General features: G+C 41.6%; 2 protein-coding genes across 8 annotated transcripts in view; one reads left to right on the top strand and one right to left on the bottom strand.

Moving 5' to 3' along the window:
• Positions 1 to 2,601: 2,601 nt before the first annotated feature.
• On the bottom strand, positions 2,602 to 9,186 carry LOC108245585 (gastrula zinc finger protein XlCGF57.1). Of its 2 annotated transcripts, XM_017432623.3 has the most exons (4): positions 8,992 to 9,186; positions 7,569 to 7,650; positions 7,276 to 7,467; positions 2,602 to 5,934 (listed from the first exon to the last, which is right to left on the bottom strand). In XM_017432623.3, the coding sequence occupies exons 3-4, from the start codon at positions 7,388 to 7,390 to the stop codon at positions 4,220 to 4,222; spliced, it is 1,830 nt and encodes a 609-aa protein (XP_017288112.1). In that variant the 5' UTR covers positions 7,391 to 7,467; positions 7,569 to 7,650; positions 8,992 to 9,186; the 3' UTR covers positions 2,602 to 4,219. The 2 variants fall into 2 exon arrangements, with proteins under 2 accessions (XP_017288112.1, XP_017288110.1); XM_017432621.3 differs by lacking the exon at positions 7,569 to 7,650 and having other exon boundaries at positions 2,603 to 5,934.
• A 988-nt stretch (positions 9,187 to 10,174) lies between these two features.
• The window catches only part of LOC108245579, a 19,740-nt gene continuing 11,816 nt past the window's right edge, over positions 10,175 to 18,098 (top strand). For 2 of the 6 annotated variants that reach the window (XR_003039938.2, XM_025009661.2), the window contains exons 1-3: positions 10,882 to 11,381; positions 13,668 to 14,003; positions 16,299 to 16,628. Coding sequence is in view for 5 of the 6 variants with exons in the window: in XM_025009661.2 (XP_024865429.1) it covers positions 10,955 to 11,381; positions 13,668 to 14,003; positions 16,299 to 16,628 (1,093 nt within the window). In the remaining variant the exon portion in view is untranslated. Of the gene's footprint in view, positions 10,314 to 10,875; positions 11,382 to 13,667; positions 14,004 to 16,298; positions 16,629 to 17,852; positions 18,090 to 18,098 lie in introns of those variants that run through there. The other 4 variants (XM_025009664.2, XM_025009666.2, XM_025009662.2 and 1 more) reach the window with 4 other exon arrangements.

The raw sequence follows: 18,098 nt of genomic DNA on the forward strand, positions 1-18,098 counted from the left end.
GGGGGCCCCAGGCTCGGGTCCTCTGCGGGGACAGGGGGCCCCAGGCTCGGGTCCTCTGCGGGGACAGGGGGCCCCAGGCTCGGGTCCTCTGCGGGGACAGGGGGCCCCAGGCTCGGACCCTCTGCTGGGTCGTCTGTTTGAACGTTCATGAAGTCCTCGCTCCACCCGGGTTCTCCTTCTCAGTCATTGCTCGCAGCCTGGAGACGTTCCTGCAATAACCTGCATTTCTGTTTTTATGCTGCCGGAGACTGTAAATAAATGAACATTTACAAATTAATAAAATAGAAAAACTTAAAGTTCTGAACAAATGTTTGTTAGCTTTGTTTTTGTTTAATAAATAATGGCATAATTAATCCTGCTGTGTGATTTTTACACTTGAGGTTGAATAATTTCAGAACCTGTTAGAATCAGATCCTTTTTATTATGTCCTGATCTGAGACAGAATGGACTTTCCTTTTCTGTTGACTGTACTCCACCCTCCTCTGGGAAAATTCAGCTAATGTAATAAATAAATGTAATAATGTAGCAGTGAGCAGCATCTCCTAAATATCCAGTGTACCGTGTGTCGTTCCATGTGAGAGTTCCTGAACACCTTTACTGTAACCATCAATTTAAACTGGTACTCCAGTTTTTATTCTACCTGCATCAGATTTAGTTTCTCAAACTCTTCTGTCCATCCAGACAGTTCTCCTGTGAGCTCAGTTTTTATGTGACGCTAAAACAAAACAAACACAAACCTCCAGCAGCAGCTTGGTTCTGAGGAACAACAGAACTGGGTTTACTGAAGCTCCAACCAACACAACGAGAACCTTATTCTAACATCGAGCTGTATTTTCTATCACCCACAGTCTGCCGTCCTGTTTCCTATTACTTAATGTTCTCCACATTTTTTTAATGTTTTGGGATTTATTTTCCATCACTGTGGTTTTAAATGTGCTTTACAAAGAAGCTGATTTGATTCCAACATATTTATAGATGGCCCTGTGTTCACAATAAGCTATAAATCTGCCCTATAATGTAAATAAAATCATTCTGTTTTAGAAGTTTGAGCTCAGAAATTTAACCCACAATAACAGATTACATTAAAAACACATCCTGCTAATGTTCTGGAAAAGCCAGTGTTTAAAAACTTCGACATAATTTAATCTGAACCTGTTTTTAATACTTTAAAGCACAAAACGAGTGTTTTTATTTCAGGTGGCCTAGAATAATTAAAAAAAACATTTTTATTAAACATTTGTAATTGTTTGTTAAAAACATGATCAAGCTCTAAAGATGCACATTTTAAAAAGGCGTTAAAGTGTTTTTTGTTTCATATTTTAATTATTTTATTATTGAGGCTTTCTTTGTTAAAGACAATGAATGAAGGCTAAAAAGCTACCAGCTGAAATCTTCTCACCTGACAGAAAACTTCGAGGAGAAATGATCCCACCGCTTCTAAAGAGACACACAGAAGTGATGTCCTCACAAAGACTGTCCTGTGGAGACACGGAGACATCTTTTATTCTCCTTTTTTACACAAATTACGACGTTTTTCTTCAGCCGTAATTTAGCCAGTCAAGCTGCACATTTTTACAAGCGGCTGGTTTCCGTTTCTTCCTCCTCGACCAATCAGAGACCAGGAAAGCGCTCATTCTCAACACCACTTCCGGTTCCAACGAGTGGCTTTTCAGAATAAAACATTTTTGGTAACGAATGGATTTTGTGGCAAAGCTTATTAAGAATAATAACAAATAAAAATAATTAAGAATATAAAACTTTATAAAGTTATTTAGATTTGATTTACAACTGGAATTATTTTATCAAAAATATTCTAATTTAAAGAAATCCGTTTTGAAGGATGTTTTAGATGAAATACAGCTGACAACTTTTAAACCAGCTATAATCAACTGATGGCCCGTGGGCCACTTCCAGCCCACAGGTGATAAACCAGGGACTGGGTCTTCAGATTCACTGAAGCTGCAGTTTTCCAGATTAACTTCACATTTGAGGCTCTTGGAGGCTGACTTTTTGTTTTCCTCCATGACCAAGAACAAAAGTTTTATCTTCATGTTTCCAATAAACAGTTTTCCATCAATGTCCGAACTGTAATACTTTAAAAACCAACTAAAGTCCTCTCTGGAATTACAGATTGTGATTTTTTTAGAGACTTGCTTTTAATTTAGCAAAATAATTACATTAAATATATCCATCCCTCCATCCATCATCTTCTGCTCATCCGTGTGTCCAGGAGACAACAGGTCCAGGAGGGAAACCCAGACCTCCCTCTCCAGCTCCTCCTAGAGGATCCCAAGGCGTTTCCAGACCAGAGAGGATCCAAGATCCCTCCAGAGAGTTCTGGTTCTGACTCGAGGTCTCGTCTCAGTGGGACATGCCTGAAACATCTCCAAAGGGAGGCGTCCAGGAACCACCTTAACTTAAATATAATTAATTAATAAAAATGATATAAAAGCAAATGATTAAACAGAACATAATACAGCAGTAAACATGCCAACTAAGTCTAAATCTTTTATTGTTTTCTTATTATTTTCTGCTTTAGATTCTGGCCCCTGAGGGAATTCTGATGGTGACCTCAGTTGAAACTTTAACTATTAGAGTAAAATAATTTATGCTAAATAAAAGAAAATCTCACAATTTTGCGAGGGATTCGGATTATATTTCCAACAGAAAGTTTCTGCAACTTCATGATTTCATTTTGATTTTCTCTTTTACAATTTATTATTGAAAAAGGGACAAAGTACATCAGTCAACATTAAAACAAGTCAAACCTAAAAGGACCAGTTATTGAAGGACTAGTTTTCTTTGGAAGTCCCTTTGCCCTAAAAGAGGAATCAAAAGTCTAAAAAAGGCATTAATAAAAATAATAAATACATTAAACAATTTAAAACACTTGAATATAAATAAATATACAGTCAATATTTCCAAAAGACAGACAAACCATAAAAAGAGAAACAATTTATATCACAAAAAGTTACGAGTCTCAGAAACTCTGCAGGATGAGGACTGTCTGAATAACTCTGCTTTTAGAATTGCACTGATGTGATGCTCTGAATAAAAAAACAAACATTTTATTGCTATTTATCATTGCAAACAACATTAACAGCTAATCTTCTATATCATTGAAATAAAGCAGAGGTACACAGTTCAGCCTTTTATTTAACAGGACCAGTAACTCACTTTTTATCTTTATATTTACATTTATTGTCTGGTCAAAACTGAATGATGTATTTAATCGTTACTTTACACATTCTAACCATGATTAGACTGTTTTTAAAGGCATTGGATGAAAGTTAGCTGTGGGTTTAAGCGAGCAGAACACAAGAAAGATGAAGACAGAGACGAGTGTCAGAGAGGAGCTGCGGGAGTGAAAGGAAGGTCCTGAGATGCTGCGATGTTTGGAGACGGTGGCTCCAAGAAAAACAAGAGCAGGAGCTGCAGGTGGAAGAGATGAAGATGTGCAGATCTTCTTCAGGAGGGAAAATGAACAGGGTTAGAAATGAGTCCATCAGAGGGACAGCTCAGGTTTGGAGACAAAGCAAGAGGATGAGATGGTTTGGACATGTGCAGAGGAGGGACAGTGGACATATTGGACAAAGGATGCTGAATAAGGAGGAGGAGGAGAGGAAGAGCACAGAGAGGGTTGATGGATGAAGGTTGGTGGACAGAGGAGGAGGAGATGGAGGCCACTGATCTCCTGTTGCAGGTCTTTAAAAAATCAATTTCCAATTAATTTATTTTAAGGCCAGTTGTTCAGAAAAAAGCCACAAGCATTTTATATTTACAGCTGTGAAAAAGTTCCTTCATCCCTGCCACCAAACCTGGGCTGGTTATCGATAAAAACTTGTTCTCCTTTAAAGCCAGATGGAGCGAAGCTTTCACCAACACATGCCAAAAGAAAGTTAGAGTTTAACTGGAGGATTTAAGATACTGAATCTCAGTCCTGCTCCACGATACACAAGTCAGTAAGTTCTGCAGAAACCTGTTTATGTAGCAGGAAACATCTATAAAACATCTCTAACCTAAATGTCAAGACCAGGACTACAGAAAAGAGTCTTAATTAGTAGATGGTAGTAAAAGTTCTAATTGTTGCTAAAGTGTGGAACCTTTGGTGTGATCCTCTTTGGGCAGTCAAAGATTATACTTTAATCTTTGTCCACAAACATCAAAACTCACTTTTCCCTAAGGTGAGTTTTCTGGTAGTTTCTCTGTACCAGAATCATCACAGTGATGAGCTCTCTTTAACAGGATCATGGTGAGCCATCATGTGTGTTTCAACATCAGCCTTATATTTGAATTTATGACCACAAATGTCACAACCAAAGGGCTGCTCTTCTGAGTGAACAACCATGTGTCTCTTCAGAAACTCCTGTCGGGAAAATCTTCTGTTACAAACACTACAACCAAACGGTTTCTCTCCACTATGGACAGTCATGTGCCTTTTAAGATCATACTGAGTTTTAAATCTTTTTTCACAAATTCTACAATAAAATGGTCTTTCTTCTGAATGGACTCCCATGTGAATTTTAAGATTTGCCTCTGTTTGAAATCTTCTACCACATTCATTACAAGAAAATGGCTTCTCTTCTTGTTTGACCTTATTCTCAGAACCTAAAGACTTCTCTCCCGTGTGGACTTGCATATGTTGCTTTACCTGCTTCTTCTCCAGAAAACTTTTGCCACACTCACTACAACTGAACGGTTTTTCACCTGTGTGAATACCCATGTGTCTCCTCAAAGTTTCTTGGAGTGAAAATCTTTTACTACAAACACTACAAACAAATGGTTTCTCTCCGGTGTGAACACTTATGTGTCTTTTAAGATCAAACTGAGTTTTAAATCCTTTTTCACAAAACCCACAGTAAAATGGTCTCTCTCCTGTGTGGACACTCATGTGCTTTTTCAGATTTGACTTTTTATTAAATCCTCTACCACAAACATCACAGGCAAATGGTCTCTCTCCAGTATGGATTCTCATGTGCACCTTAAGAGCCTTCTTTGCTAGAAATCCTTTCCCGCAAAGATCACAGCTATATGCTCTCTTCCCAGAGTGAGCAATCATGTGTGGTTTAATATAGGACTTGCGTTTGAATCTTTTACCACATAGATCACAACCAAACGGCTTCTCTCCTGTGTGGACTCTACCATGATCTGTAAGATGGACTCGTTTTTTAAATCTTTTACCACAAACATCACAGACATACGGTTTGCCACCAGTATGAACGGATCGATGCGCTCTAAGATTTGCTTTACAGGTGAAATTTTGTCCACAATCCTCACAGCTGAACTGGATTTCTTCTTTAACACAGTTGGTTTTTGAACCTACATTTTGCTTGGCCGGGTTACATTTCTCATCACCGTTTGTACCAGGCTGAGATGTTCTGCTCTCCTTCTGATTATTACCACTCTGTTCAGTGTCAGGTTCAGAACCCGACAAAGGGCCCTGCCAATCAGAGTCATCATCACTATCATCATCATCATCCTCATCATCATTGTTTTCAGCATTGTTGTTATCATTGCTCCCTTCAGTCTCAGAGGAGTCGGAAACCTTTTCATTGTTTAGCTGAAAATACCAGCTTGGATCACGGTTCCTGTCTGGTTCTGGTCCTCCACAGTCCTCTCCACCTGTTCCTGTTTTCATCTGTTCAGCTGAGCTGCAGGTTGGAGGTTCTGTCTCTCTGCTGGCTTCAGCTTTGATGTGATGAAGCTGAGATATCTGAGGTTCCTCTTCATCCTCCTCACTCTTCACAGTAACCACAGTGAACGGTAACCTGCTGCCATCAGGCTCCTCCTGCTCACTGAGCTGCTCTTCCTCCTGACTGCTCCACACTTCCTCCTCTTCCTTCTTGATGTGGAGCAGCTCTGGGTCCTGCTGGTCCAAACTGGAGCTCCATCCAAGGGAATCCTCTTCTTTAACCACCACCACCTGAGGAAACACTGACACACACATGGACTTTAAGGATTAATTATGGACAGTTTTAATGTTCGTTATTAAAATTCAGTCAGTTATCAGAAAAAGAGTATTTTTTCCTCAAATTAAAAAATAAAATCAAACCTATTTAATATTGATCTGCCTTCAAATTTAATTAATTATTTTTGTAAATGTCGATTCTGGTTCTGCTCCAGGATCTCTAGTTTGAACGAGGTGTCTACATCCTTAGTCTGGCTCCTCACCCAAAACCAATCTGATATGGGAGACACTACCAGAGTTAAATTCTGCTCAACAATTCAACTTATGAGGCACTTGGGACACTCAACTCCCCCACAACAATAAGATAATGTGGATTGGGTGGTGGTCTGATGTGTGGCAGCTGAAACAGCCATTAAGGACATAAAGTGTCACTTCATTGGTGGAAGGAGCCCAAGCTTGTGTGTGAAGTTAAAAAACCAGCTGGCCCATCTAAGGGTTGTAGAACCTGGAGAGGAACTGGACTCTGTGAAACTCTGGAGTCATCAAGAGGAGAGGCAGAAAGAAGCAGGTTTGGTTTCTGTACACCTTCAGGTTCTGACTGTTGTTCCTGGTTAAATGACCCGCCTAAACTGAAACAGAGCTGTGTTTTGTTTTTGGACTGGTGCACTTGTGAGACTCTAGAAACTGCCTACAAGTATGAACAGACCAAGATGACAGAGGATCAGGCAGTTACAAAAGAAAAGATTTGGTTGCAGGAGAAGTTTGGTGAGTTATGGACATAATTTGTCGGTGCAGCCAGTTCCAGTTCAGGCAGGTTTGGACATTTTTTACAGTAAATGTAGTCCTGTGTGCCTCATGAAGCAGGGATCTCCAGCAGGCCAGCAGGCAGTTAGAAACAAAACATGAAACAGCTGGACCTCCAAGTCTGAAGACACAGTCCTCAGCCGGTGGAGTGGGTTGAAAATTATTTTGAGGTTTTGTTTACGACTGGGGGTAAAACGCAGTGGGAGACTGAAAAGTGGACTGAAGGGGCGTCACACTGTACCGACCCGTCCTCTGTCCTGTCGGTTTACCTGCTGACCCCAGCTGACTGTAAACACAAACAACTGATCAAGGTGTAGTAACTGAAACTACAAATTTCAAACTGCAGGTTTAACTGGAGCGAGAGCTTTGTTTATTCTTCTCTCACCTGTTTGAAAAATAGATGTACATAACATATAAAAATGCTCTTTCTTGGAAATCATTTAGTTTGAAGAAAAACAATCCAAACAAGTTCCTAAAAACAAAACTGTTTTGAATGAATCCTTGTGTTACCAAATATTTTAGAACTTACAGGATGAGTTAAATCGTTGATGTGTGTTACTTACTGAGATCTTTCCTGTCTCGTGTTTCCTCCAGTTCTGATGATGATGATGATGATGATGATGATGCAGGTATGGGGGACGTGAGCCCCCTGGGGTCATCTGGATGAACGCTCATCATCCCAGACTTTAATTACTCACAGCCCTTGGATGTCAAAGTTTCAGGGATTTTATCCACATCTTCTGTGGCTCTGCTGCCTGAAACAGACAAATATCAAAGGTTTCTTTTTTACAATGGCTGCTAAATTTTAGTTAAAATAAATATTTAAATGTTAGTTAGGGTTTAAAGAATACTGAACCTAAAATATGGGATCCAGAACGGTTGTTGTCTCACGTGAATTCAAAAGTTTTTCTCTTTTTTCTGAAACAAGCAAACCGTCCCTAACAGAGAGATTATTAAAATATCAAGTAATAAACAAGTTTTTGCACCCTTTGATTTGCATCTGTTTCAGTTGGGATGAATAAAAAACATAAAGTACAAAAAGTTAAGAAAATTATTTAGGAGCGACATGAAAACAAAGTCTTTAACTCGTGTTTATACGATGGTTACAGTGTTGTTGTTTTCAGGCACTAATTTTCCATCAAACTTTAGAAAATAACATCCAACACTAGAAAGATTTTATGATGTCCTGAACTTTAGATTATTTACAGAGAAATCCTTCAATTTTGTATTTTTTTTATCAAATATTTTTAGTCATAGGGCTGCAGTTTTAGTGCTGTAATCAGATTAATTTATAAAAAGTTTGAAGCTTTTATTCCCAGTCGGAGAAAGTCAGCTGCTTGTTCCTGATTAGTTTTTATCTTCAGATGGGTGGAAAAAGTTGCAGTGTTCAGCTTTGCAAGGAAAAAAGTTTACCTGGAAAGTAGTTTCCTAGATCTACTGAAATGCGGGCATGCACTCAATGTAAACAAAACACTAGGCTGAATCAGACCAGGTGGAGACTTGGGTCACATGACTGACCTCCATCAGGTAAACAAACACAAAGCAGATGAATCTGCTGCTCAACATCACAGAAAACAGAAAGATGGAGTAAAACTTTGTTTAGGATTAATATCAGGGACAAGCAGGGCGTTTAAATACACTTCTGCAAAACTTTTCCTACAGCGTTTATCATTGCTTCAGCTGCATGCTACAGTGACCTTTTTTTGACTAGGTTTAATGACTTAGCAGTGAGTTCCTTTAAACCAAAACTCTGGTCCAATTTAAATGTGTCCTGCTGTCGACATCTGTTTGTTTTCCCTTAAAACTCTGTTGGTTTTAGAAATGGTACTTTAAAGATAAATGCTGAAAAGGAAAAACATTCATCCTTTTTCGTTCATTCTAGCAGGAAAACTCATCATGATGGCTGAATATTGAGTCCCCAACACATTTGTTCAATCCATACAACTGACCAGTTATCTCATAAAGTACAAATCCTGAGAGGTTTTCCTCTTTAAACCCAAATCTGCACATTTTAGCAGAAAAACACCCTGATGGTTGGAAATCTTTGACAGGAGTGGAAACCTCCGCCTCCCTCTGTCTCTAAGATTCACCCAAAGAGCTGATTTTAAGGATTTATTGTTACGAATATGAACGAGTATAAAAACACACTTTAATTGAGTTGTAATTGAAGAGCCTTTAAATGTTTTCTCTAATATGTAGAACATATTTGAGTCAGTCAGCGTTCTTTGTTAAAAAGGCTAAGCAGCTAGCTTGTTAGTTGGCGAGCTAAAAACACTCACTTCCGGCAAACTGCGTGTAGAAACGATCCCAGCGGCTTCAAACAAACACGAAGAAGAGATATCCTCACGAAGACTGTCCACTACACAACCTGAGACTTCAATCTAACACAAATCTAGACGATTTTTTCTGTCGCAATTTAGCCTGTCAAGCTACAAACAGTCACTTCATGTTTACGTCATCCGTTTCCTCCACCTTGACCAATGAGCGACAAGCAAAGCTCTCGTTTTCAACACCACTTCCTTTATCAACCGCTGGCTTTTCAAAATAAAGCATTTAAGACGACGTACTCATGTTCAAAAGAAACCAATAAATCTATCAAAATTTAAACTATCCTTATTGCTTTTTTTGGTTATGTGTTTAGTGGCTGCAGTGTGGAGTAACTCAAGTATCATGAAACCATTAAACACTCTTAGACAGCAGCTTCAAACCAACAGAACATTAGCAGAAGCTTGTGACCCCCAGGCTTGGGCAGGTTTAGGTGTCTAAACTTGGTTAAAAACTCTATTAAACACAAACATAATGGCAACACAAACAGTCCTAAGAATTATGAAACTATTCTTAAGAAATTTAGTACTATCTTTATTATATGCCTTTAGCAATCATCTTACTAATAATTTGATTTGTAAAGATTATTTGAGGTTCCTCAGGTGGTCTTTCATGACCCATACATACCACTGGTTTATTTAAGATATGCAATGGTTTTTGTTTTCCTTAACACTGATAGACTTTGTGCTGATTTTGCTGCTTCATGTGGTATAAGAGGCTTCAGGCAGATTTCATGGTCTAAAATCACACCCAGAAATGTGTTTTCATCATTCAGTTTAAATAAAAAGGGGGATTCTTTGGTTAGTTGTGTTTCAGCTGCTGTATTACTGATGTAGTCTAAAAATTCAGATTTTTCTTTATGTTCTGAAGAAGCTACAAATAACCCTGCATCAGACTGGGTTAAATGATCTTTGTTTCCAACAGAAAACAGAAAGCTTCAGGCCGTCATCAGATGGTCTCCTGCTGAAAAAGGCCTTCAGGTTCATCCAGCTCTTCTGACGCTGCCTTCTTCACATCTTTTTTTAAGTAGCTCCTTATTGGAAGTTACTTGTTTGTGCGGTAGAGACACACAGTTATCTTAGAGAGACACACAGTTATCTTAGAGAGACACACAGTTATCTTCCCACCTCAGACGCTCTGAGGGAGCCTGAGTCCGTTACAGGCGCTGTTGTGAGTCCTCCTCCTACACTTTGGACTAAACCATTGTGCTCGTAGTTTGACAAGAACAGGAAGATGAAGATAAAGATGTTGGTGGTGTTTGGGATCCTCCTGCACGGTAAGATCAGCTGCTCTTTGTCTTTTTGAAGCTTCATCTGGGTCCAAACCTAAAATCAGATCGGACTAAGCCTGATGAGAGCTGAAGTCTCTGACTGTGCCCACCGTGGCAGTTATCTTGAATTGGGTTGACTCAGAGACGTTACTTCGCGATTGTTTTCTTCAAATCCATCTTGTGGTAAATGTAAAGAGAAACAAGGAACCAAAGTCAGAAAAAAAGCAAGGCGTCAGCTCCTCCACCCAACAAGCAGAGACACATTAGGACTCTGAGGAAAACTGCAGAAACAAGCAGAGAAAGAAATGATGTCTCTGTCTGTTTTTGAGTCCTGAAGCTGCCAAACAGCAGCTGTCAGTGCAGGAACGCTCCGAGTGTTTCAGCCTTTCTCCAGCCTCAGAAACTACACCTGTTCACTTGTTCCTCCAGGAGCTAACGGCCATTTTGTTACCCTGTTCCAACCTTCTCCTGAAATAGAAAGTGGTTTAGAGTAACGCTGGTGTTAAAGGAGCAGAACTAGGCCTGTGAGGGATCCAGTCTGTAGTCTGGACCTTTTAGTTTTGAACTGTGGTGAGGTGGAGCTCTAAAGTCCCTCCAACCTCAGAAGAGACAAGAAACCTTTGAACAACACATTCTTCATCTCAGAGATGTTTGGGTGGAGGCTTTTAATGAACACTGAGACAAACTCACAGCTGATTTCTCTTCCTGTTTGTGTCCTCACAGTTTCCCAGCATGCCCTGGCTGGGGTTGTGGAGGTTAATGAGGGGGAGGAGTCTGTCCTGATGCCCTGTTACTTTAAAGGTATGGTACCTGAAGACAACCCCTTAGTTATATGGACTCGGAGTGATCTTAATCCCAGTCTTATCCACCTGAGACGAGATGAAGGAGACGATCTTAAAGACCAACACCAGGGTTACAGAGACCAAACATCAATGAGACATGATCTTCTGGATACTGGAAACTTCAGCCTGACTCTGAGGAAACCCCGACTCTCTGACAGTGGAAACTACACCTGCAGACTCGCAGATGAAAGAGAAGAATGGAGAGTGACAGAAGTTCAGCTGAAGGTCAAAGGTGAGCAACAAACCCCACCCCCTGCTGGAGGTCAGAGGTCAAATTACAGGAAATAACTAGATGAACCAATAATCCAATCATCTTTATGGTAAAAAGTTCTAATGAACCAAGTCAAATAAAAGAAATCCTGGTGTGATTTTGGATCAAATAAATCATTTAATGAAAATGTTCTCAGGACCGCTTTTCTCCACCTGAACAAGAAAACTAAAACCATTCCAACTGCTCCGTGCATTCATCACTTCTATTAGAAGGAATTATTATCAAGAGTCTTCAGTTGATCCAAAAACCCATCCAGGCTGAGTTCATGTCCTCCAGAGCAGCTCAGAGACATTTAAAGGTTCAGGGGCTCAAACTCAACAAAAAGGACAAAATAAAACCAACTTTTAAATCACAAACTGTGTAACTAATATTCTTCTTTAGGAATTCAAGTCATTCAAATTGAAAGAGAATGTAAACATTTAATTTCAGGGTTCTGTCTGAGTCTCAGCAGATCTTTCTGCTCAGTCTGAGACCAAACCAGAACCTGCTGCTGAAAAACTGATCCAGTATTATTTTAACAATTATTACCAACTTCTGTGCAGCAGATTCACCGAAAACGACAAAACTGACTTCATAAAGAAGGAAACAGCTCATCTGTGTTATAGTTGTCTTCTCAATGAACATTGATTCAACATAGACCAGAAGATTGTTGTGTTTTCAGGTTTACACAGTAAATCATGTTGTTCTCTTGCTATTATTCCTTCCTGTCACCAGAGGGCGCTGCTGTGGCAGCGCCAGACAGAAGATACTGTGTTAGAAACAGGGACAGAGAAGCGTCTTCTGTAATGGTGTCTCCACAGCTGCTGTAAAACAGATAAGAAAGACAAGAAGACCAGCTGGCTGATTCTGAACCTGACCAAAGAAAAGTCAAGCAGAACACTGACACGGTTCCACTCAGACAATGAGGAACATATTGCTGCTTTGCTTCCTGCTCCCTGTCTCCAGCTGAGAGGAAGTACTCCTGGACAGAAAGAGGCTCTGGCTTGCGTGTGGGCAGCTGAAAGATGGAGGACATCTGTGTGGGGACACAGACTGATGATCAGAAGTGATCATCTAACCCTCCCTCTCTGCTGAGCAGAGGTCAGATACGCCGCTGAGCCACACTGATGTGTTTCCAGGACGAGCTGCAGTACAGAGCAGGAAGTCAGAACATCATGGTTCCCCTGAGCACCACTGATACAGCTGCAGGTCCTGAACAGGACTCCATCTCAGAGACAGCTGACTCTCACTGATTTTAAAGCTGAACATGAAGACTGTCCTGAGCTTCCACACCTGCAACAAATCATCCGTTCAGGTTGGCCTAAAGTGAAGAAAGGCCTTCCAGAGGAAGTCAAACCTTACTTGAACTGGCTGCAGAGACACCACTGATATTCAGAGGAGAACGTCTCATCGTTCCCAAGTCTCTGGGAGAAAAGGTTGTGCACCTGGCTCCTGAAGGACTCCAGGGTGTGGTTCACACGAAACAACACCTCAGAGAACTTCACTGGTGGCCACATATGGACCATTTGGTCTACAGGGTCCTGTCATCAGGCACCATCTGGCAGGCAGGTGACAAACTGCCAGGGTTCCACCTGCACCATTCCAGCCTGTCAGGTTTCCAGAGGGTCCATTCCAACACATTGCTGTCCACATTATGGGTCGGTTTGAGCATCGACTGCAGGTTTACTATCACTCCTGTTGGTTATTTCAGGAAATGGCCTGAAGCAGCATTTACTCCTAAAGCTCCAACAAACTCTGTCATGGCGTTCCTAACGTCAGTTTTTAGACGTGAAGGAAACTTTGTACGATCACAACTGATAATGGACCACAGTTTACATCTTCTGCTTTGTTGAGTTCATGAGTGAACGTGGCATTAAACACATCAGAACAAGTGGATACCATCCTCAGGCAGACGGATGGTATCCACTCCATTCTTCTTCTTCTCCTCAAAACACCTTCAGAATAAAAGCCAACATAACATCATCACCAATCCTTTGCCATGAAACAGGAAGTTGGTCTAACTCCCTAAGTTTTCATCTGACTTGACCCAAAGATTTCCTGCTTGATAAGTGTCCTAAATGCATTTTTCTGCCATAATGATGGCCTTCAATCAGCGCCACCTACAGCCCAGAGACATGTTCTGGTTCAGTCCGAATGTGGAGACACTCACGGTCTTTGACTGGGACCGATGGGAGAACTGCTGAGGTGTGAGTGCTGTTTATTACTACTTACAGCTTTAATTTATGTTGTCCTTCACTGTCCTCTTAGTTCAACAGGAGGAGGTGAAGGTGAAGGAAGGGGCGGAGTCTGTCATCCTGCCCTGCAGAACAACACCTGACCTGCCTGAGGACACCACAGTGGAGTGGACTCGTTCTGATCCAGTATTTATGTTTGTTCATGTGTTTCCAAACACAAATAAACATCGTAAAGACCAGGATGAGGGTTACTGCGGCCGCGTGAAGATGGACAGAGACCTGCTGAGAACTGGAGACCTCAGTCTGACCCTGGAGTTCCTCAGGGGCAGCGACAGTGGAAGCTACATCTGCACCGTCTACAGACACCAGGACATCCTGAGACACAAAGTAGTCCTCACACAGGTCAAAGGTCAGTCTGTAAATACAGGTCAGAGGTCAGGGGAGCACTTTACTTTCTTTGAGGGGAAACAGCCAGAAACTGAGTCACTGATTCAGGATGAAGCAGATCTTCTTAGTTTGTTGGGAGTCAGTCCTTGCCTGATTGGCTCTGATTCTCCTCCCGACATTCAGGAAGATTTCAAAGCTCTTCTAAGCTGCAGAGAATCTGAAATGTCTGGCTTCATTGACCCGAGTGTCTCGTCCTGAGAGTGGCTTTGGATGTTGGAGTGATATTGATGTGGAAGGCAGTAGAAAGTGTCTCAGTTCTAACTTTGAACAGATTGTTTCTCTGAAGAAAAACACCCAAATGGACAGAAGGAGCTACTACAAATACAGACTGATTCTAAAAAAATATTCTTCCTTCAAATCAAACCATCAACCAACACAAAAGGTTCCAAGAGACAAAAAGACACAAGAAAACTTTCCACTTTTTACTGAGTGTAGGATTTGAACACAACCCACTTAACTGGGATTAATTGTCTCAGAGTCCTTCAGGAACATGTTGATCGGATTTATTGGATTTGTTTGACTTACTTTCTGAGTGAAAGAGTGAAGTTTCTTTCTTTCTGTGGTTGAGTTGTTTATTGTAGTTCTGTAATGGGAAATAGAAAATAATTTGGCCACCAGGTGTCGCTGTGGTGAGGCGTTCTGAACGTTCAGGAAGTTCCAATCTTTTTATGGAGTACAGTTCTTCCAAATGATTCGCTGTTCCAACATTCAGTTTCTGCCATCAGCAGTAACTACACCTGTCACTCATCTTGTTAGCCCCACCCCTTCATGTCCTGATTGGACCAACAGTTTATAGACAACCAATAGAAATAAACACAGAGCAGGACTGACACATAACGCCACCTAGTGGTTGGGTGTGATCCGGACCACGCTGTGCTGCTGGACCTGTTCCCAAACCTGTTTCAACTGCAATAAACTTTATTAACAACAAACTTTATTAACAATGATAACAACTTCCTGCCCTACTTAAACTGTTCTTTTTATATGAACAGTTCTGAACTCATCAGAGCTCATGTCATTGTGACATTTTTATTTTATTTTATTTATTTTTATATTTTATCATCAACAATATTTAAACACAATGAATGATGTTAAAGGACTTCTTTGAACATAAAGATTTCTCTCAAACAGCCCGTGTTAGACAGGGCTCCATCTGTTCTTCTCAGTAAAGCTCAGTGATGATCAGGAGGCTCTGAAGCCTTTCGGTTGGTTTATTTTAGCTGGACATCCAAGAGCCTTTCCTCTCAGATGTAGGACTTCTGGAGGGATGAGTGAGGTGATCCTACAGAACCTGCTTGTTCCACCCGGGCTCAGAGCATGAGTGTTTGCACAGAAACGGATCCAAACAGCTCTAGATGTGCTCATGGCTGCATCAAGTTCCACAGGTTTCAAACCCAAAACTAGAAGCACTTGGAGAGCACAAACCTCCATCAAGACCATAAGGTCCCTGACCCCGTTGAACTCTGGTACCATCCAGACTGAGACCCGGATCAGCACTAACATTTAATCACTTCTTTTTTGGGACAACTCCAACATTTCATCCACATCTGTTCATTAGTTTTTCAGTCATCTTTCTAACAGACAGACCAACAAACCAAGCCTCCTGAAGACATGAGCTCCTTGGTGGAGGTAAACAGGTTCTTGCAGGTGGAACCATGCTTGTTCTGAAATGACCACAGAGCATCAAAAACTGTTTCCTGCAGAAGACAATCCAACAAACATGTATTGTCTTCTGTTTCCTGCACCTCTGGCTCCTACATGAACTAAAGAAATGTCCCACAGTGGACTGGAGGCAGATTATTTGTAGAGCTCTTACAGTCACTGACCACAAGGGGGCGCACTAGAGCCAAAGCGGCGCCAAACCAGCTTCCAGATGGGAAAATAAGATTCTCCTACACATCAACCCTGATGGATTGTTTGCAGATTATACAGATTTTACACATTTTTCGTGACTACAGACGTCCAGAGAAAGTCTTCAGATTTATTTGCCGTCTTGTTTTCATTAAACATCATTGGCTGATCAGGATCACTTCACACAAACGTGGTGGAAACAAAGTACCAGATGTCTGATTCTAGTTTTATCCCTGAATGGTGAGACTTCCTTCTAGACTGGTCCTGGTTCTGATACTCAGCGTGTCACTCTTTAGCATCCATCAGTCGTGTACCGGTCCAATTCAGTCAGGCCAATTTAACCAAAGGTGTCAGCGAGGTGTTTTCTGGATTGGGCTGTTTAGATTTCTTCTCTTTGTCCTCTCAGGTTATAAGGTAGAGGTGGAGGAGGGGGTGGAGTCTGCCCTGCTGCCCTGCAAAACCAGAGTTTGTCTCCAGAAACACACTAAAGTCACTAAAGTGGAGTGGAGAGACAAGTACTACAGGAAGGTCCATGTGTTTGAGAACGGCTCTGATCGACCTGAAGAACAGGACCCGTCCTACAGAAACAGAACAAAGATGAAGAAGAACCTGCTGAGAACTGGAGACCTCAGTCTGACTCTAAAACACCCCACAGTCAGTCAGACCTTCACCTGCAGAGTCTCCAGCAGGGAGGGAAACATCCTGATGGAGAAACAAGTTGAGCTGGAGGTCAAAGGTCAGTGTTTTAAATGTGATGTTGTTGTATTTTTCCAATCAGCTGATTAGTTGTGACCAATCCTGATCAGAGTCTTAGAAGCTGAAAGTCAGATGTGTGTGTTTGAGTTTCAGAGTCAAAGTAAATGTGATGAATGAGTGTTTTTCATTAGAATGAGTGAAGATGAGGAAACACTGCAGGAGGCAGAGATCCAGGACAGACAGGGACAAGTTTACAGCACTTCTAATGACAAACACTCATCTGATCAATGGAAGCATTGGTGGCACTGAAAAAGCAGCTGGACGCTTTGACTCTGGACAATGTCCACTTGTGGACAAAGACAGACAGAGTGATCAGAAGACAAACATCAGCATTGGACTTCCTGCAGCAGGAAACCAAAAGTCCTCTTTTCCCATCTGACAGGAACATTTGTCCTGAAATCAGCAGCACTAACATGACATGAAGATCTGCAGCTTTTCTCACTGAATTCACAGGAAATCAGAAGAAATCAGCTGATTTCCTCCCAGCTTCTTCCAAAGGAACACTTTGGATCAGCACAGCTTCCATCTTTTCTCTCAGGGTTTGCAGAGGAACATTTCTGAAGGACTTTGGCTGATTGTCCCTCACTAACTAGTTGTCCTAACTAACAGGTTAAAGTAGTTGAAGCAGCAGGTCAGTAACTAAGTCAGGCTGTCAGAGAGAGAAGTTTGTGAGGAACAGGAAGAAGCTGAGGGACTCAGGAGAACTCAGAGACCTTCATGTTGACAGGGACTGAAAGGACGTCCTCATGTCCTCTGACAGGGAGACAGGCTGCAGGGAAATAGCTGGACTTCCTGTGTCCAACATGTCCAGGACAGGAAGCTGTGAAGTCTTCTTCCAGCTCTTCACCTTCATCCAGACTGAAAACTGGTCCCACTGAGAGCCAGTCTGGTTCTGATGGTTCCTTTTCTTTCTGCCAGTGGGAGTGAAAGCTGAGCTGAATGTGGACGTCTCATCAACATGTTGAAAGAGGGACAAAGTGGACAGCAGCAGCTTTCTGTCTAACAGTCAGCTCCCAGTCAAACAGCAACATTCAGCTGCTTCTAGTCAACAAACTGTCCCTGCAGGCTGCTGCTGATTGGACACACAGCAAAGACAACACTGTCTCTGTCCACTGGACACATGGGACACATGTCACACAGCTTTCACCTTCAGAGCTGCTGCAGCTGTCTGTCCAGCTGATCTTCTTCTCTGTTGTCCTCTCAGTCCCACAGGTGGAGGTGGAGTCAGGGGCGGAGTCTGTCCTGCTGCCCTTCAGAACCACAGTTCACCTGCCTGAAGACACTAAAGTGGAGTGGAGGGACGGATACAGGATGGTCCATGTGTTTGAGAACGGCTCTGATCGACCTGAAGAACAGCACCAGTTCTACAGAAACAGAACAAAGATGAATGAAGACCTGCTGAGAACTGGAGACCTCAGTCTGACTCTGAGACACCCCACAGATGAAGACA

Source organism: Kryptolebias marmoratus, linkage group LG17 (genome assembly GCF_001649575.2).
Source record: "Kryptolebias marmoratus isolate JLee-2015 linkage group LG17, ASM164957v2, whole genome shotgun sequence".
Taxonomy (NCBI): domain Eukaryota; kingdom Metazoa; phylum Chordata; class Actinopteri; order Cyprinodontiformes; family Rivulidae; genus Kryptolebias; species Kryptolebias marmoratus.